This window comes from Anopheles gambiae, chromosome 2 (assembly GCF_943734735.2).
Source record: "Anopheles gambiae chromosome 2, idAnoGambNW_F1_1, whole genome shotgun sequence".
In the NCBI taxonomy this organism is placed as follows: Eukaryota; Metazoa; Arthropoda; class Insecta; order Diptera; family Culicidae; genus Anopheles; species Anopheles gambiae.
The window spans coordinates 87,609,136-87,629,695 of record NC_064601.1 but is presented as its reverse complement, the minus strand read 5'-3'; the positions used below and the strand labels follow the sequence as shown (position 1 = coordinate 87,629,695).

At 45.2% G+C, this 20,560-nt stretch overlaps 3 protein-coding genes across 4 annotated transcripts in view; 2 read left to right on the top strand and 1 right to left on the bottom strand.

The window, feature by feature from the left end:
* Window positions 1–1,532: 1,532 nt before the first annotated feature.
* On the top strand, window positions 1,533–3,864 carry LOC1276360 (uncharacterized). Its single transcript, XM_315697.4, has 2 exons — window positions 1,533–1,926; window positions 2,314–3,864. Exons 1-2 carry the CDS (start codon window positions 1,748–1,750, stop codon window positions 3,476–3,478), a joined length of 1,344 nt encoding a protein of 447 aa, XP_315697.3. The 5' UTR covers window positions 1,533–1,747; the 3' UTR covers window positions 3,479–3,864.
* Window positions 3,653–18,681, bottom strand: LOC1276358 (epidermal growth factor-like protein 7). Its single transcript, XM_061641539.1, has 7 exons — window positions 17,405–18,681; window positions 4,885–4,983; window positions 4,700–4,785; window positions 4,416–4,637; window positions 4,229–4,326; window positions 4,061–4,156; window positions 3,653–3,979 (listed from the first exon to the last, which is right to left on the bottom strand). The coding sequence occupies exons 1-7, from the start codon at window positions 17,941–17,943 to the stop codon at window positions 3,932–3,934; spliced, it is 1,188 nt and encodes a 395-aa protein (XP_061497523.1). The 5' UTR covers window positions 17,944–18,681; the 3' UTR covers window positions 3,653–3,931.
* The window catches only part of LOC1276357 (G-protein coupled receptor 52), a 47,720-nt gene continuing 35,433 nt past the window's right edge, over window positions 8,274–20,560 (top strand). The window contains exon 1 of one of the 2 annotated variants that reach the window (XM_061641543.1): window positions 8,274–8,816. The gene's annotated coding sequence lies outside the window, so the exon portion shown is untranslated. The remainder of the gene's footprint in view (window positions 8,817–20,560) is intronic. The other variant, XM_061641542.1, reaches the window with a different exon arrangement.

Here is a 20,560-nt window from a genome sequence, read left to right as displayed (position 1 = left end):
GAAAAAACGTAAACATATTCGGCTGTGATTTGAATTAGAAGTGCACAATTTTGTTGATAATTTGCATCGAAATTTACTACAGTTTAGTACAAATACTAACTTGATAACTTCAATGCGAAACCATACAACAGTACAGAGGGAAGGAAAAAGCACTCCAAGCGAGGAAGCTCCACTGGTTTAGTATCTCACCAACAGATGGCGCCACCAGTTTTTTTTTTAATATTTTTAGAATGCATGAGTCGTTTGCCGTCTGCTAAACGAAGTCTTTCTATATTCCGTTTAGGTTCCCAAGCGCCACAGATTAAGCTTAAACGACTGGAAAATTGAATATCCATAGAAAAAAAATGAAAGCTCCACAGCTTCATTGGTTTGATCAATAGATAGCGTATTAAAACTACCCAAGCGCCACAGATTAAGCTTAAACGACTGGAAAATTGAATATCCATAGAAAAAAAAAATGAAAGCTCCACAGCTTCATTGGTTTGATCAATAGATGGCGTATTACAACTCATCATTATATTGCTATCCTTTTCTTGCAATGTGTTTCGACAAGTTTCATCTTATCATGACCTATATAGCCCTCTAACTTTCTGAGCAAAAATCTATATCAATGGTCGTGTGGTCAGATACGTGGGTATCAACACCAACGACCATTACTCAAATCTCACTTGCTTCAGTGCTGGTGGTTTCTGTTGGAGTTTAGTATTTAAACAAGCGTATCGCCGTTCTAGTTCTAGCGATGCATAACTTTAATGCGAAACCATACAACAGTACAGAGGAAATGAGAAAGCTCTCCTCCAAGCGATGAAGCTCCACTGGTTGGGGTATCCCACCAACAGAGAGCGCCACCAGCTTTTTCGCTATTTTTAGAATGCATGAGTCGTTTGCCGTCTGCTAAACGAAGTCTTTCTATATTCCGTTTAGGTAGAGAACTTGAGTCGTTTAGAAGCCGTTTAGTGGTCGTTTAGTGAATTTGTGGCACTTGGGTTGAGCGAAAAGAAGATGATAATCTTTTAAACTTAATCTGTGGGAAATTTGTTCAAAATAACCATTGTTTTTATTTCAACATCGACAAAGTCAGTATGGGCCGCATTTTAGGTGCTGGAAATCCGTTACATACGCAAGCTGGTAGAAAACTCATTGAAATTGACCAACAGAGCACTTGCTGATAATTTGTCAAATTTTAAAAATAATCCCTTTAAAAACAAAATGGTAGGTCTGGCGTATCCACACTTTCATATTCAAGTTAAAATTGCATTCTAATTTTAATTTTTATTAAATTGAACTTATTAAACTTTTTCATTATTTGTTATTAAATTTTTATTAATTTTTTTAAACCCTGCCTCAATATTAATATTTGAACTTTTCTTCGCCTAAATAAGACATTAAAATAAAATAAATTACCCTTTTTCGAACATGCAACCGTCACATTGCAAATCCCAATTTCAAATTGTGTTTCATTTTCGAACGAACTGCCTCCGTTTACAACCGCCCTGGGTTCAGTTCTCCCGCACCGCTCTGCGTACCGCTTTCGTGTGGTTGCGTGCCTGTGTGCGTGTGTGTCCATCGCGTCATTCAGTATTGGTGGGTGATAGGTAAACAATCGCGGAAACACAATTTCACTCCGAAACAGTGAAAAATTAGCTCCTTCTCTTCACACCATCACCACGCAACGAGGCGCGAAGTGGTCCAAAACTCCCCCCGAACCCATTGACAGCGCAAGTAAAGCGGAAAGAAACGACAAACCATGGAAGGAGAGGCGCGTTTTGTGATGGATCGGCCGAACGATCTCGAGGAGCAGCTAGCGCCCGGCTACCAGAAGGCTTTTACCTTCAACCTGCCGACGGTAACGCGACCGATGCTGTGGGACTACATGCTCCGCCTGATGAAGGCCGTGTCCGGCAACGATAGTCTCCTGAAGGCACTGTAAGTAGTTGGGAATGGGGAGGGGACACGGTTAGCGCGTTTGGGGCGATCGGTTTCACACGCGTTTCCGACGGTGTCGGGCAAGTAGGGTCTGCCCGCGGTGTTGCGGTCGGCTCGCTGCTTGGCGCGGTCAACGGATCCTAGTGTCGTTCGCGGAACGTCAATCTGAATGTGGCAGATATACCGGCGGGGTTGTCATTTGTGTGACCGTCAAATGTTAACGTCGTTCGTTCGCCTGGCTGGTTGGCTATCTCGTCAAACATTTTATTTCACACTCAAAACATTCCAATTGATGCAGTGACAGCAAAGCAAAGCAAAAAAAAATGTCATCCGTTTTTATTTTCCTACAAAAAATCACTTCTAACCCAAAACGATTCCCCTTTCCAGACAATCGTGCGCGGAAAACAATCCCGAGTTCGGGGACGACTCCGTCGGCTGTGTGCAGCTGCGGCGCGAAGACACCTACTGCACGGTGAAGGGCCAGATCCACACGATCGGCCCGTGCGACGATGGGGAAAATATGGAAATCAAAATCTACCAGCTGACGGTCACGATCGACGAGGAGAACCACAAGGTGGAGTCGGTCGCGTGCAGCGACTGTGCCGAGCTCGGGTTTTGCCAGCACACGGTCAGCTTGCTGCTGTGGCTGCACACGCAGGACCAGCCCGGCACGCACCAGGACGTGGAGTGCTTCTTCCGCACGCCGCTCGCCACCGAGCTGGAGCAGATCCCGGCGAAGCCGCCGGTCAACAAAACCAAAACGAAAAACTTCATCCGCGAGATCGTGCACGGCCTGCAGACGGAGGACATCGACTGTCCGCTGCGGTGGAACTTCTCGTCGGCGAACAAAAAGTTCTCCAACCTGTCGATTCACGAGCTGATCATCTGCGCGGTGAAGAACCGCTACTCGGTGGCGCAGTTTTTCGAGCACGCGCAGGCCGTCGTCGCGTCCGCGTCCGGCGTGCTGGCGGACAAGATCAAGTTTCAGCCCCGCTCGAACCCCTGGTTCCAGGAGCTCCGGTACGGGCGCATTACCGGCGCGAAGGTGTTCGAGTGTACGCAGCCGAACGCGTCCCCGACGCTGCTGCACGAGAAGATACTGGGCTGCAACAAGGAGATCGATACGCAGCTGCAGCGTAAAAAGTTGGCCATCCGCCAGCGGCTGGAAAAGTACACCAAGCGCACGTACGAGAGCCCGCGCATCACGATGAACGCGTCGTTCCCGATCATCTTCAACGTGCCGGACGGGATCTGCCCCCAGCACGTGGTGGAAATCAAGTGCCCCCGGTCGCACGAAACGATGAAGAAATACGTCACGGCGGACGGGAGCCTGCAGGAGAAGTACTATCTGGAGATGCAGGTGCACATGCTGATGTATGGCGCGACGTCCGGCGTGGTGTGCGTGGCCGATCCGAACTTCGAGACGAACAACGAGCTGTTCATGCACTCGTTCAACCTGAACAAACCGTTCGTGATGAAGAAGCTGCAGAAGGCGCTCGAGTACTGGGAGAACAACGTCTACCCGGAGCTGATGGCGAACTGGTCGGAGTAAGTGTGCGTGTGGATGGGGTGTGAGTGGCACGGTCCCAAAACACTTTTCGGACAGGAACTAGATGCCTCGAGAGAAACAGCAGGAACAAAAACCGGCCCAGAGAGAATTCAGCAAAAAAAAAAAACAAACAAACAAACAGGCAAACAGAAGAAGAAGACAACCCAACACGCGGTCTTTAGTAAATAGTCTATTTTTTAATCTTCCTTATTTTTGACAACACGTACAAACACACACACACACACACACACATACACACGAATAGAAGACACACAGCTCGCAGACACACACACACGTACATGAATTACACCCAAACACACACATACATACACACACACAGGCAATAGCATTTTAAGGACAATAAATGTAAGACTTTCAATTCTATTGAACATAGCACGGCTGTACGGGGGTACGGGTTAACTTAGAAACAGGTTCGCTCCATTCGCTCCGGTTTGCCTAGTGAACCCGATTTCCATAGTCCACCGGTGGAAATAGTCGTTGGTTCTGGAAGGGAAAAGAAAGACCCACAAAAACGCGTTAATGCGGTATTGTAGAAGTTAAAATTGTAACCACAAAATCACTTACCAATCGTGCGACCTGTGATTTTAGCACCGAAACTGCATCCATCGTGTACTGGACCTTTTTGGTCAGCTCCTGGCGGTCGTCGCGGGTAGCCATTAGCTGTAAGAGAAAATCCAAAAATCACCCCGAGTCGTAAGAATCTGCGAATTTCACCCGGCAACCGACAATTACCTGCTCCAGCTTCCTTAACCGTATGTCAAGACTGTCGTAATCGACGTCGAGATCGTTTTCCATGTCACGCGCCTCCGTGGCAAGGTCGTTCGTTTCATCTGAAACAACAAAAAAAAAGGGAAAACCGGTGACTCAGTGTACCGTTCTTATCTTCCATCGCTCCCGGTGTACACTGCCGTGAGCTTACCGATCTTTTTGCACGTTTGACGATCGCTCTGCAGCATGAAGCCGTCCCGGCACGTGCAGTAGTACGAGCCTTCCGTGTTGTAGCAGGTCTGGTCGCACGGTTTGTGCTCCTTGCACTCGTTCACGTCCAGCTCGCAGTACTTGCCGGTGAAGCCGGCCGGACAGGTGCACCGGTCCGGTGCGGTACAGCGGCCACCGTTCCGGCACGGCGTTTGACAAATGGCTGTAATGGTAGCATCAGTTGAGAACCAGACTCGATTGTGAAGGAAGTCTCATCACACTTACGTTTAAAACATCCGTCGGCAACGGTGGTGGTTGTTTCCCAGCCCCGGCAGCATACCTCCCGCGTGGCCACTGGCGCCGAGTACGTTCTAATGCGAATGGGGGAAAAAAGGGCAGCACAGTTATCACATCCACGCGCGGGTTCGTTAGACTGTCCCCATTCCCTTCCCCCCCCCTTCTTTACTCACCGAAGTCCATAACAGTTGGCCGGATCCCGGCAGGGCGCTCCCTGGTACGTCTTTATCACCGACTTGCGATACACATGCACGGTGCACACGTTTTTGCCACTGCAAAGGAAAAAAAGGAGGGATAAACAAAACCATGAGCACGGGCATGAGCAAAAGCGAACGATCCTTGGCGCTAAGCGGACGGCCACGCCAAACGGCACGTATTACTTGGATGAACGGTGGCAAAAGGGGTTCTCGGGCAAAACAAACACTACACCGAGAGAAAGAAAGATTGGGTGGGAAAAAGTGCGTCGCTGAACGACGGTGTAAGTGAATGGAACAACGGGGTACGGTCCGTGTGTGTTTGTGGCGCGGTTGGAGTAAAACTGCACTTCCCGGTTTACGGTTAATCACTCTTCAAGGCCATCGAATCGGCTGGTGTGTCAGACGGAATGGTGTGGTTTTCTAATGGTTTTCTCGCGCGCCCCACTATTAAGCGGTCGGCGGGAGGGGCTGTGTGTCGTTATGTGAATGCATTCGCATGGGAACGACGCTTTTGCGTTTTGTTTCGACTCTAATTGAGAGCTGCCATGTCATATGCGTGGCATTTTGCAATCTTGCAAACACGCTGGACGCAATTAAGATACGCAGTCTGTTGCAGTGCAGGAGGAGAGTCGCTCTTGTGATTGTGTAGGACAGTTTGAACTTTGTATGATCAAAACATGGAAATTAATTTTAGCGTTTTGTCCTTTGTTTTTTAAGGTACATCCTTGAGTATCGAATCGTTTGAAAACTTTTAGAATATCACAAATTGGTGAATTGCCCAGAAAGGATATGGATACAGTATCTCCAACCAATTGCTGCATAATGCGTTGGAGACTTTAGTATCAATTAGGGAAATTAATCGTCGAGAATGGCAAATTTCACTCCCAGAAACGGCTACAGTGCCAGAATTTAACTAGTCCATAGTCATCTCGTCCATAAAATACCATCCCACATATAGGCTTTTTTGACGAGATTAAGCCATATCCAAGCATGGATTCCTTATGACTTCGTAGAGCTCTGGAGGAATACAGAAGTCTCATGCTGAATTCGAAGGAATTCAGGCGACTAAGGAAAACTTCAGTTAACTCGGGACGATTTCGTACAACTCCGAACAACTTGGAATAACTCTAGACAACTTGGAACATTTCTGGACCACTTCGGATAACTCCGGACGATTACGAACGACTCTAAATAAGTCTGATGGGGTCTAGATGATTTCGATTCAATCCAAATGCTATTAAAGGCTTTTTTGTATTGGCAACTAAAATGCCGGTTCTCATCTCATCCGAACTAAGCCGGAGTCATTCGGACTAGTGCGTGCTAATCCGAAATCTTCCATTTTTTTTAGAGACGCCTGGATTCATCCGAATTCAAAATCTTCAAGTATCAAGACTTCAAGATTTCTGGAAAATAACTATCCGAAAGCGTGTCAAGTAGTCCTTTACGAATCTTGATCCTGGATGAAACTAGCGCTCTATGTGCTAGTAGCTAACTTTAAATGGTGAGAGAAATTGAAGATCAAGCAGTATTAAGGACGGACAGTATAAGGAGTTAGTTGAAACACGTGATGAGTTCAGAGTGAATGTTCGACACAAGAAGAAGACTACCAGCGATATGCCGAGTGATATCATTGTTTGAATTGAAAATCATCAATCAACAATCTATAATCCTGGTTCAATGAACAACCTCCCTGAGCAGACAAGGTCCTTGAGATGTGTATGTTATTGAGCTTTGCTTTAAGCTATATTTTCCAATAAGGATCTGTCCAAATAAGAAACTTCTCCAGTAAAAACTGTAAAGATTTCTTCACATTGGTTATCGCATACCTGACGGCAAAAGAGTAGATGAACACGATACAAACACAAACGATCAAATTACTACCTTTATATATGCCAGAAAGTTTGAAACGTATTTTTCCCCCCGTATCGAACACCTCTAGGCCACTGATTGACCACGATCAACCGATCGTTACCCTGTAATCCCTCAACCTCCTACCCTCTCTGCTCCCTCGTCATGCAGTATTTCGAACGTGATCCGGTGGTACGGTGCTAAAATTGGTTTGCTAATTTTAGGAAATAAATAATTCCCACTTCGGCTTCGTGTTCCCTCCTGGTGCTTCTCCCTGGTGGTGTCGTCTGTGCGCCCTCTTCGCCCGAGCGGATCGCACGATTAAACGGTTACTTCCTGCGGATCGTCTATAAGATGTGTCAATACACATTTACCGGCGATCACACACAGTCTTTTCCTTCTCCTCGACTCGGGTGACAACCCTCAGCCGCACGATCGTGGGGGATAAGACGGTGATCACGCTTCTCTCGTTTTCCGACGCTTCCCATCGATAGTACAAATCTCGCTAGCGAGGAAAATCGTTTGCTCTCTGCTCTTGGCTTCTCAAATCTCGACTCGAGCCCGAGTGAGATTCTAATCTACCATTCATCTGATAAAGTGGCCCCGAAGCCCGATCTATACCACCACCTGTGACGCGCAGAGAGACAGAGCACTCCCGGGGAGTGAGAACCAACTCTACACAGCTCATTTCACCCAAACGGGAGAGGTGTTCGCGGCCCTTTCCTTCCGCGAGTGTGACAGTTTCTCTGCTCATCTCATACACGATTAAGACACTTTTCCGCAAAATTAACAGCGCCTCACCGCCACCGCCCCCTGTCGGCATCAATGATCGTCCCACGAGCGCACACGGAGGGGCGCGTAGTGACACTCTTTCTCTCGCGGTAACGTTCGCGAGGACAGTGATCTCACAAACTTCCCAAGGATGAGACGGCTCTAGCTGCCAGAAGCAAGGAAGCGGACGATCGTTTGTGTTGCCGTGTTAGTTTTACCAAAATTGCCAATTAAACCGGGCGGGTGTGCGTGTGATTCTGTAAGTGATTCGTCGTTAGGCAGGCGAAACCTGCCATTGGCTCCAGCTACTGCCAATGGAAACGAGCTGATGCGAATAATATTCCAAGTGCCGAAAAGCGTTTCCGCCGCGCGTTGGTGCGTGTTTTGCCATTGCGGCCCAATTTTCCGCCCGCCTGCTTCCGTAATTAAATTCGTCAAGTTGTGAAGAGTGGCGGTGTGTGACGCGCGTTTGCGTGGCGAAATGTTGGTGTTTATTTTTATGCAAATATACGCGCTGATCGTGATCATAATCGAGAAAGTGTCGGCGAAGCGCCACACGCTGCCAAAGTGTGTGTCGGCGTGGGAAAATTCTGCGTGGAAAGTGTGTGTGGCAAATTGTTTTGCAGTGTTTGATCAGTGTGTGTGTGTTTTTTTTTTTTCGTTTGTTTCTATACATCGATTCAGTGCATGTAAGCGCGGTGTATGTTTTAATGTTTGTGTCACTGTTTAAATTATTTCTAGTTCCGATGATCTGTACATATTGTGGGCAAAAACGCACATAAAACAGGAGAGGAAATCGTTTGATATAAAAGCAAGAACAGAAGTCTCCCTGTGCACTGTGTCCCAATCTCTTCCCAGCTACCCTTCCCCGAAGCCGATCGGTATGTTCTGTTGCACGTGTTTATTAATAAATACGATTGCAATACGATCATCGGTGTGGGCCGTCCCGCACAACTGATATTTGCCAGATTGGCTAGAAGTGTTTGAAAAGGGGTTCTTTCCGCCTTGATTTTTGTTGATGCATCTGTCTGCCGATCATCGGTTTGCCGGTGTCCCCGAATGACAGACAATAAATATGCATCGGTTTTGCCTGCGACAGCCATTCGCCGACGACGGAATTGTGCCTCCCCGGTGCAGTGTTTGAAGTTCAGCTTGCCGCAAATGTGAGTTGCGTGACAATTGGCATCGTGCATCGGGCCAGGGAAGAACGAACACGAAAAAAAAGAAACAACGGATAAAGAAACAGGCTGCCCTATTGGTGGACTGCTTACGGTGGGATAGAGTTTACGGTGAGTAAAGAAAGGGTTTTATCTAAAGTTTAATGGTGCAATTCAAGAAGGTAGATGATGTGTGGAGACCTTTCGCGTTGGATTAGTGGTTTTGTTTGGATAAAAATAATCGACAAAGGGCACGGAATTAGAATTAGACGCCTTTTTGTATCACTCATAGAAGAAATACGTCGAGTAAGATCAAGTTGACATTCCACTCCAAACACTAAAGATCTTGTTCCGGTTGTAGTGATGTGTAATCCACTCCAAAACCAATCCTGAAAAACAGAATTTGACTCAAAACCAAAGCTAATTTCATCTCCGAAATTGAGTGTGATAATTGTGTCCAGAAGACTTTCGACGACTCTTAATGACTCTGGACGATTTTGGAGGGCTTCAGACAACTTTGGAGAAATTCAGACTTCGGAGTACTTTAGATGACTCAAGACGACTCATCAGGATTTAAGAACACTCCGAAGAGTTCTGGATGAATCTGGACAAATATGGACGACTACAAATGACTGCGGCTTGAATATGGATTTACCAGAGGACTCTGGATGACTTCGGATAACTCCGGACACTTCCAGATGACTCCAGAAGAATCACAACGAATAAATCTGAACTAGTCTGTATGATTTTGGATCCAAAGGGCTTGATTGAAATTATTTTAAGGCGTAAGAAGACACCATAACGATTTTGAGTAGAATCAGCTGCATTTAAAAAAGCGCTACGATTACTATACAGAGTCATCTGGAGGCATTTAGACCCTTCCGGACTGTATCGAAGTCTTCCGGTTTCATTCAAATTTTGGACATCTAACATTGTTTGGCAACTTCCGTTAGCCAGAGTCAATTACCAGAGTCTATTCGACTCCTGCTTGCATTTAAATTTATCTGGAGTCAACTGGAGTCGTCAGAAGTTGTTTGGAATCCTCTGGAATCCTTTGGAATCGTTGGAAATCATCTGAAGTCCTTTGGAGTGAGACGATGTCGTCCAGCTAGCCAAAGCCAGATACATTCCGGCTCCTACTAGCACCGGAACCGGAACCACCCAACTTCGGAAAAATTTAAAATTAACTCCTCACTATTGTTAACGTACCAAGGTATTCAGCCTTATGTATTCCAGGGTGACTAAGAGTACCTTTCTCTACCAATAATGTTGTCTGGGTTCTAATGATCAACAAGACCTCGCAGTATTTAAACTTTTTTTATATAAACATCATTAAACCATCTTCGCCCATCATGTGCTATCAGAGCTTCGAACTGACAGCTTCATAAAGTCTGAAGTAATTCCATGGACCATCTTTACCTGGAAGATCTTCATATATTACCACTGATGTTCTTTTCCCAGTTCCCATTCCCATTCCCACTTTAATTCCCATCTCTGTCCACCTCGCCTCTTATGCCTTGAACGTATTTTAGACGTTTTTTTTTTAACAAGCACGATCTTCTTTATCAACCTTCAATCCTTCGGTCACGTCCAAAACAAGCAACAGTTCCACCAATAAACCCATTTTAATAACGTCAATTTACAATCTTAAGTGCATTCTATGGAAGCAATCAACCCGTTAATACGAACCCTCGTCCAATTTTTCGCATGCCAAACAGCCGAGCGGGACGAATCACCTTACTTTCCATAAACACATCGTGGTCACATGTGGGGGGCATAGAAAACTTAATTAAGCCGTTACCACCGAAGCCGAGCGGCTGCATGCCGTGCATTCAAATTCTTCCCTCTACATTGCCCTTCGACACGGCACGAAGTGCATAAAAATTGCATCGGGCATTAGTTACCGCTGCGGCTCCGAATCACTGGCGATGTGTCCTTGTTGCATCGAAACGCGCCAATAAATCATTCCCTTGACTGCTGCTGGTACCTGCTGCCTGTGCGTTCAGTGTGGACGGCATACGTGTTGATGATTCGCAACTGCAAACGATCAATCAAGGCCATCATTGGTGTCGATTAGTGGGAGCGGGAAGCGACACTCGACTCACACGGCAATTGCCCTCACGCTTGGCGTTGCAGTTGGTTTTGGCTGGAAGAAACTGGGCGATTATTTTAAGAAGCTCGACCGCCACTTTCTACCGTGAACAGAAGCATTAAGCTGTTGACTCTATTAATCAGACTCAGAAGGTTTTGCATGGGGAACTGGAGCTAGGATGGAGCTGGTCCCGGGGCTAATAAACGGTAACAGCAAACAAAAAATGCCACAAACACATCCAGGCCATCGTAAGACGTCGCAAATATGCACACATGATGAGCGAATCGGTGTGATGATAACACACCACACACAGACGAAATGTATGCAAATGGGGGTTGGGGTAGGTATACCCTTCCTTTACGGCGGTAGCCGGTTGTGGATAGATACAGCTATAAACCAAACACACTTTGCGTCATCTCTTCCATCTTAACACACTCCGGATGAGTCGTTTCGTCTCATTTCTCGGTTTACTGTCGCATAAATATGATGAAGTGGTATGTCCATAAATGGGTGCAAAGTTATTGCACCTCATAACGTCGAGCACCTCCCGTGTTCTTCACCTCCCAGTGGGGCAGCATTACAGTGCGATAAAGTGGTGATTTATCCGTTCGGTTTCTTTCGGGCAGAGCGATGTATGTTTGTAGTGATTTTTCATACATTTTAACCCATTCTACACCTCGGGACGATCAGGAATCAGGAAGTTAGCGTATAGAAATTATTCATCTAGCTGTCGGAAGAGATACATTTGGGGAGCTTGATGCTACAAAGCTACTACATAGCTCTCCCAGGTGTGAATTGGGCGCTTTTTTTGAGACGCGTGATTAATAGCCCGTTTTACACCCCATCAATGAGCAACTGTGCTGTGGAAGAATTTGAGGCTCTTGTACAAAAATCATGTTTTTCACACCAATATAGAGTTACATTGTTATTCAAATGGTTTTCCTTCTTCGATTCACACGACAACTGCACAAAGATTGCCAGCCAGACCAACCTGTTTTGGACATCGAATACATTGCAAGTCCATGACTAATTGTTTGGCCCGATTGAGTCAATCTTCAAGGACGAGCAAGGCATTGATTTATGTTTCTTGCTTAGAATTTATGGGCAATAAATTCATCCCAAAGATATTTCAATGTTTTCGCCTCATGCTTAGGCTCAGGTCGACGTTTGGCCCTTCGAACCGGATCCAGTGCAACTAAGGGTAGTAGATAACCTGCAGGGGAAACTGGATAATCTTTATGTTTTATTGTATAATTGCATAACTTTATAATTCGTCATGAAAATATAATTAGAATAAATACGATTTTCAAATTTTGCCGTTAAAATGTGGTTCCTACCAGTTCGAAAATAATATTTTTTGTATATTGCAAGAAATTGTAGAAGTTTTAAAGGGTTATATTTTAGTTGTCGTTAAATTGATGCATTTTCTTAATAATCTAACAAAACATATGCAAATGTTTCGATCGTGGCAAAATGGCACAGCTCGAAAGCATCAGATTATATCTATTGTACCGTGTAAATGATATTGTTGGAGGATATACAGGCACTCCCCGATATACGCTATTGATGCGGACCGGAGGCAAAAGCGTATCTCTAATATTAGCGTAAGTCGAATTTCGAGGTTTTCAGTCAAATTATAGCTAATTTTTGTATAATTTTGCTGGAAGTGGTAGGTTTTGGTTACTAAATTAGTTATTTGATCTGATTGCAACTTAAGATTACAATTTTATACCTTTTGAAATGGTTTTTAATATTCGACCAAAAGGGCATTTATTTTGCATTTGACATTCGATGTGTCAAATTAGTACATTTTGCACAAAGAATTGTCAAATTTAGAAAATAGCGTATTGCGAAATCGCATATATCGAGTATGGCGTATATAGGGGAATACCTGTATAGAGCAATGCAAGAATGCAACAGATAATTCATAGATCACAGCATAAACCTAGCAACAACAGACCTAAACCTAGAATAATGTAACAGTAATTCTGTGTTTAGTGATTCCTTTAAAATAGTATGGATAAAACTGTTAAACATGCCCATGCATCCTCAAATTCTCAGCTTTGTTTAAAATTAAGATTTATAGAATTCAACGTTCTTACGGCTTCGGACGTATTTTTCAATTTGTCATACGATATTTAAGATTAACTGATAATAGGAAATGAATACATTAAATGAAATCGATGTTATAGCGCTGACTTCAGATTGCTATTTAATAACTATATCGTGTAAAAACCAAAATTTTGTAAAAAAAACAATAGTTATCACAAGCAACTTAAAGTTTCATAAACTATATGAAGATCTTTTTAATTTGTAATTTACTAGAGTTTATGAAATAATCGAAATTTAAGAATAAAATTAATATTTATTACTATTTACATTTATTGCATTAAATATTAATTTAATAATATTTTCACGAATTTCTCCATTGGGTTTAATTAGCGCCATAGGTTCCCGCAATTAAAGGGACAATGTCAACAACCTTTAACTTTTCTAACGGTATTGTAATAACCTTAATATTGTAATAATCTAAAATTGTAATTTTACTGCCCCAAATCTCAGCCCACAATTGCATCTACAATATCTTTACACTCTACAAGCGTTTTCACATTTCCTACTACACAACACGCCCTCCTTTCCGCTGCACTCCAAGGGCCATGCACGTTCGTTGCTCGCTTTTTGTAAGAACATACGAAACACATGTTCACAGGCGTATAGTGCCCTTCGGTCTCCTATCGTCACCCGTCTGCCTAGACTAGCCGCTCGGGGTCTGCGGGGTGCGCTGTGGTGTTGGTCCCCCCCCTCCCCAAAGTTATTAATAGTCGGACGCGTGCGAAAGTGTCGGCCGCAAGTTTTATTTTTCCTCTTTCCCGTTCTCCTCCCTTCAATGGTCGACCTCGCAGCAAAAAGGCCATGCAAAAAGTGCAAGCAAAGGTGGCCAAAAGAAAGCAAACCCCCCCCCCCCCGCATTCTAAGGTGTCGGCGATCGGTGCGATCGTATTTGTGCGATTGGACTGTGTTTTCTTCTAGTTCTTCTTTCGTGCTTCGCGCGGAAGTTGCGTCTGGGGTTGAGTGCTGAGATTATGAGTCATTGCCGGAGGGTATGACGAAGGCAAGCAAGCAACGATGTGTGCCGCAAGGGGGTTGGGCCAGGATGTGAATTATGTTCGAATGCAATCCGAACCAGGCTGATGGCAGAGTAAGAGAGAGAGAGAGAAGGGTTGAGAGAGAAAAAGAGGTTGGATTGTGCCATTATAATATTACACGGTTCGTTAGACGATTACGCGAGCAAAGCGCGAGCGGTTAAAAAGGGCAAACGAGGGTAAGCGTAAAAAGCAGCAACACGAAATGAGGATGAAAACATAAATCTGTTGTTTTTCTTTTTTTGGTATTAAAATTTACTAGAATAGAACTGAGAACGCTCGAAACACACACATCGCGTCATAAACACTCTAAACCTTGTCCGATGAATTACTACCATTAACGCTGCACAACACACTTTGCACAAACACGCATTGCATTAACACATTGCAGCGTGGTGTGATAATAACGAGAAGCATACTCGAGAGGGAAGCGAAAAAAAAACCCTCCATGGAGGAACGTGCTGATCCCCATCCATATGGAGAAGTCATATTACACCGCTCATCCACCCAAATCGCCATTGTCCGATGACGGGTACAGCAATGACTTATTGACTCATGTGCAACGGCATCGGTAGGAAAGTTTTCACAGAAGCCATGGCGCGAAGTCACGATCACTGGTTCTACGCACTGGTTTTCCGCTCCGCTATGACTTATTACCTTCCATTATTCATTAATCCGGCACGGCAATTGTCATTAGATCGGTCTTTAATGGGCTCGGGCGGCATTGCAACGATGGGAATGGTTTGCTTGGAGGGTTTGATTGATGGGCGCTGGTAGAACGCTGGTTTTATCGCTTGTGAGGGTGTAGGAATTCCCTGCGTAAGATAACATGGGAGTGATTTCGAGATTTATTTCTTAATGCGCTCGCCTCATGTGGGTTTTCCATCCGTTGGATGTGTTTGATACCGGAAAGGGTAGGGAAATTGGTTGGTACATCGTCGCTTACCCAATACTATTCAGCATATAAAATAAAATGTGTTAAATATTTCATTTTTACAAGGATTTATCATTCGAACTACTGTTCATTTTCAATTTAGTACGAGAGTTATTACCCAAAAGTCCCAAAGGGACAATCCCTTACATTCCAAAAAGCTGTACTAAAATGTACTAAAAACGTGGAGATCAATCCCATATGTTTAAACATAAATTGCCAACAAAATGCCTGCACCAAGTGCACGCTGACGATTGACAGAGTGTCCTGTAACAAGATCACATAAAAAATCATGGCCCCGTAAACACAAAAGTGTCACACTTTGACAACACTCAAAGCCATTGCATCTTTATTTGCCCAATGGCATTTGTTTTTTTTTGTTGCCCCATCAACATCAAAATAAACGATCTCGTATTGAGAGATTTACTCCCGACGCGAAACAAGGTGTCAAAGCGCCCATCGATCAGATTGCGGCTCGCGGCTCGTAACAATTCGCACGCAGAAAACGGCTCCCAAAAATGCATTTGCATACAAATGGGGCACGCATAACGAAGCCGCCGACCCAATACCACATGAATGGGTGTGTCGGCAAGGAAAAGACAGTAACAAAAAAAAAAACACATTTGCCATTTTCATGTCGGACGATGAATGCATTTCTCACACACTGTGGTACAGGAAACAAGGCAATTTAGATCTCTATCAGATTGTAAAATAAATAAAGCAGCCGAGCGAGCAGCTGCGGAAAGGTTGTGCCAAACAGAACGATCATTGTTTTGTTGGAGTTGACTGTTTTCGGGTTTTAAGCATCCTTTAACCTCCAATGGTTGCTCAAACCGAAACAAATCAGATGAGTGCTGTGCGGCGGTGTTGGTTGTGGTTTTAATTATAAATCTGAAGATACAGCAAAAACAGCCCACCCCAATCCGACACTAAATCTTCACCTCACGCATCTTCTTCGCGCTAGCATCGCAGTCTTGTTTTTAAGAATCATACCGCGATGGTTTTATTTTTGCATCCATCCGTAACGATCGGTGCAGAAGGATTGCATTCCAGCGCCCAAAGAGGTTTGGCGCTTATGCAGCAGGCAAGCAAGACAATAATAATGAGAGGAAAAGACAGAAAACGCAGACCCTCCAGCAGCGTGGTAAGGCTGAAGCCGTTTGCTCCAGCCAACCAGTCACCGCAGGCTGCATTAATCTTCTCCGACTTGCGTGCTCATCCTGCTGTGGAGGTCGTGGGCAGCAAAGCTGTCGCCTCCTTATAGACCCTGCTATATTCCAACGTTTTGAGTCAGATTGAAGGCAGTGCCTTTATCCTTGACGGGTACGGGGGAATAAGTAAAATTAATACGACGCAGACGGTAAACGATCATGTCAGACTGTCTGACGGGTTCTGGCGGTGTGAGGCTCAGGAGTTGAATAGGCGTAGGTAGACCGGGTCGGTACTGGAAGGATGCCTTCACGCGATTTACAGCCAGCCGGAAGGAAGCAATTTGTTGTGACTGTTTACTTGTTGTAAATTGAAGGGCATGTAGCAGCCAAGAAGCATACATTTGTGCCAGATTGATGGCTTGTTAGTGTCACTGTGTACTAAAACGAACTTTTCGAAGAATAATTCCTTTTAAGTAGCTGATAATACATATTTAAATTTCATTTTCCATCGAATTCCAGCATGTTCTAGACTCTTATCTATACTGGACATTCTCAAGCAGCACAAAACAATTAGACTGTTTAACGCGATCTTCAAAGCTAATATTTAAATATCGTGAAGAGGGTCTTAAAGTATTTGAAATAAAATATTCAAATTGCATGTTTTGATCAATTACAGCAAGCTCTAAGATCTTATCTATATTGGAGAAGTCTAACCCCATTAATAAGTCAAATGGTCTAACACAGATCATCAATGTTGATGTTTAGATCAGATCCGTAAGACCCCTAATACTGTCTTACAAGGTCATAAGCGTTAATAATGCACAATAAGTAAATGATCCTACATATGCAATAGTAATTTTCAATTAATTCCAAGAAGTTCTAGGTTCTTATCTCTTATTCGTGAGCAATCCAAAACCATGAACCTGTCAAATTATCTAAAACAGATCTTCAAGATTGTCATTTTGATCACATCTAAAAGATCTCTAAACTGTTCTAAGAAGGTTTTAAATCATTTAAAACTGCACAGTACGTAATTGATCGAAATAAATATTCCGAATTTCAACATATCTCAGAATGTTTTAAGCTCATATCTACGCTGGACATTTTTGAGTAGTCCAAAGTCATTATTTAGCCAGATGGTTCAAAACAGGTCCTCGAAATGGATGTTTAAATCATACCTGTAAGATCTCTTATCTGATGTAAGAAGGCGTAAGAATACGTTTAACATGCACAAAAAGTAATTTTTGAATATTAAAATTTTAATTTTTAAATGATTCCAGGAATTCCTAAGCCCTTGTTGTCTCGAAGCTCTCGGATGCTCTAAGTATATCCACCACTCCAACAACAACACCTAGCTCAAAGTAGGTTCAAAGTACATCCACCAATCCACAAACAACACCTACCTCGTACTGTTGTTGTGGCGCGCACTTCCAACCGTCCCACTGCGCGTAAGCATACGGGTGACCGGACGTGCCGCTGGCACACCACCATTCCCGGATGTCCTGCGCCAGCCAGCCGCTCCCGGCGGCGATGACGGCTGCGAATGGGAAGGATGGGCCTGACCGCGATGATGGCGCCGATGCTGCGGTGGCGTCTCGCGATGATGGTGTTGCGGCTGGTTCCCGTGATGGTTCCCCCAGTGCTGCTGTCCAGTAGTGCCCGGGTACTGGTACGGTGGCCGATAATCGCTCCCTCCATTACCCACGCTCCCGGGGCCACTTATTAGCGCGTAGTTTAAGGACGTCTGGTTCCGACTCCTGCTCGGCTCGGCCGTTCGGTGCCTGTGGTGATGTTGATGCTGGTGATGCTGCTGATTTCTCAGGTGCTGGTGCTGCTGGGCAGGGTAATCATCGGCCGCTGCCTGTGCCCGCGAGAAACTTTCGACAGCGAGCAGTAGCAGCGTGCCAACAAGCACCAGATGGTGCGCCAATTTCCGACCCATCGTTTGTGTCCACTGTTATTATGTACCAGCGCTACTGCTGCCCACTACCTGCACACAAACACACCTTTCGCTTTTTCGCGCTCTCTTTGTCGTTCAAACTGCTCTAAGAAACACGTAAGCACGGCACGGGGATTACGAGATCAGCACGCAGATGCAGCGAACGGACCAACGGATAAAAGGGCACAATTATCTCGCACTCAATTAGAGCCCTACCGAGCGTCGTTAGCGGTTTCTGGGGAAGGCTCTTCTTAATAGGACCTTTTGTGAACTTTGTTGTTGGCTGCCTCTCAATGCCTCTTTCGCGGTTTCGCAAACAGACACAAAGGCCGTATTCGATCCACCAAGAACGATCACTACCACACACAGTACGATCACTACCGGCGCTTTCCAGCTTTCTTCCGACGACGGGCGAAAGCACGCAAACACTCGCACTCTATCCCAAAACGATTAAATGCAAATTTGCAACTTCTAACCGGCGAGATCAAACCGAGGGTGACAAACAAAACAAACAAACACTTTTCTTCGACCACTTTTTTCGCGTTTGTGGTCGTCGATCGAGCGAACAAGGCGCGCACGCGGTCGACGATCGTGCGCTTCCTGCTTGCACGAAGGGGGCCCTGTGCTGATCGTGCAATACACAATACACGCAGCACCGGCCTGCACAATGCTCTCGGATGGACTAAACCGTCTCGCGTGCGCGCACGCTCGTTCTTGCCATCGGAGAGTGTTGGTTTGCGCTGCCCGATTCTTCCTGCTTGGTTGTGTCTCTTTCACGCCGCGGGCTTTCAATCCCCCCCCCCCCCCTTTTAAGGGTGACTTTTTCACTCTCTCACACTCGCACACACGTGCACGCCTGGAATCCTTTGTGATAGCGAGGGGGTTGGGGATTTGCGCCCTGCGTTTCTTGCACAGCTAGAACGATCGACGCCGTCGCCTCAGATGGGGTTTGTTTTTCTTCTTTTGGAGTGCTTTTTGCTCTCTGTCGCGCGCTCTCTCTCTCTCTTTCGACCGCTCTCTGGAAATGGCGATGGTGGGGTAGGAGCCTTGCAACCTCACTATGGGAGTTTTGGTGAGATGCTCGAGAAACAAAGGCAAAATATTTCACAACCTACGTGCTGCAACTTGTTAAACATTCCTATTGAATTCTTCTTCAAACTCCAATAAGAATCCTCTTGGGATGTTAAGAATTTGATTTAATTCTATTTGAGCAGATCGCTATAGAATTTAAAAGATTTTAAATCAACTGTATCTGAATAAAACTTTATTTTGCACTATTTTTGGATGTCAAACAACACATAAGCCTTTACTAAGATTTTCCTTTGATCATTATTAGCATCATCTTGTCCTATTTTCATACCGAGTGAGACGAAGCACAGCATCCTCCGAAAAGTGCCACCTTCGCAATGCATCTTTGCCGCAGTCTACATCGTCTACAAAGTATTCCGCCGTGCCGCGACCTACAGCCGGCACATTGCAGTGCAGGGGAAGGTCTTTGGTTTAGAATTACCCGATCGTGTGCATGTGCCGGACAACTTCTGGGGAAAGAATCGCCCGAGCAGGAAGAAAACGCACGTAAACGTCGATCGTGCGGGCGATGGCATGAATGGCATGGCAAGACAAAATCGTCCACAGGCACAGCACGGACCTCTCTCGCACCCTTCCCTCCCACTCCCACATAACCTTTTGCAGCGTTTGAACTTTACTTTGCAACAACTTTATATGCAACGCTCCGACGTGCGATGCTATTCTGCGGGAGTTGTGTTTGCATATCTTTCTCTTTTTACCCCAACTTCTGCTGCTACTCATCCCCTCTCTGAAATCGCTCTGTTTATTCATCTGAGATTGTTGACCACTTATCTTATCATGGTTAAGACACTGTGGAAGAATAGTAAAAAGAAGGAAAGAAGGAGCCAGTGTTTGCCGTTTGTTCGCGGATTAGCGGCGACTGCTCCCGCGACCATGGAGCGTTTGGTTGTTGAGGATTTAGAAGAGCCAATGGCATACATTTTATGAAGAGACAGGGAGAGATAGAGAGAGAGGGAACAGCAGCAACAAATTCAAAGCGCCAGCCAGCGCGCCGACCTACCCAATTAAACACCACCACCGTCTGGGAACAATCTGAGCCAATTAAACTATTTATTTATGGCTGCTGATGGGAGGGGAGTTTCTTATCGGTTTATTTGTCGCCCTCTTAGCTGGGGCCTTTGTCTTTGTATGTTGCGAGTTTTGAAGGACTTTTATTGCTCCAGAAACTCATCAATAGAAAATCAATTCTATATCGCCAATCTAATCCGAGTTTACCTTCCGACCAGGCCCTCTTCGGACTCTGGCTTTCCGGAAATTGGCTAACCCGTTCGCCCTGTAGCACACCCCCAAGCTGAACTTACTTCCCTTAGCCGGACCTCACTGGAGGTTACATCAACACCTCAACTCAACGTATACGCATTTAACGCTCTCTCTCTCTCTCTTTCTCGAGCGGTCACTCCGAACGCCAATTAAAGCTTGACTCATCCTGGCCGCAATGCTCAATGCGGAGTTCAGGTAGGGGCTTCTTTTTTGCTCTCCTTCTACATTTGCGTAAACCAGCGGTCTTTGCTCTACAAATATGGATGTTTGT

Bases quoted from the DNA above. Each gene is read 5' to 3' on its own strand.
- LOC1276360 (XM_315697.4), top strand. From the start codon at position 1,748: ATGGAAGGAGAGGCGCGTTTTGTGATGGATCGGCCGAACGATCTCGAG. The intron at 1,927-2,313 runs GTAAGTAGTTGG...TCCCCTTTCCAG, and splicing joins GATAGTCTCCTGAAGGCACT to ACAATCGTGCGCGGAAAACA.
- LOC1276358 (XM_061641539.1), bottom strand. From the start codon at position 17,943: ATGGGTCGGAAATTGGCGCACCATCTGGTGCTTGTTGGCACGCTGCTA. The intron at 4,984-17,404 runs GTAGGTGTTGTT...TTTCCTTTGCAG, and splicing joins CGCCACAACAACAGTACGAG to TGGCAAAAACGTGTGCACCG. The intron at 4,327-4,415 runs GTAAGCTCACGG...TTGTTGTTTCAG, and splicing joins TCAAACGTGCAAAAAGATCG to ATGAAACGAACGACCTTGCC.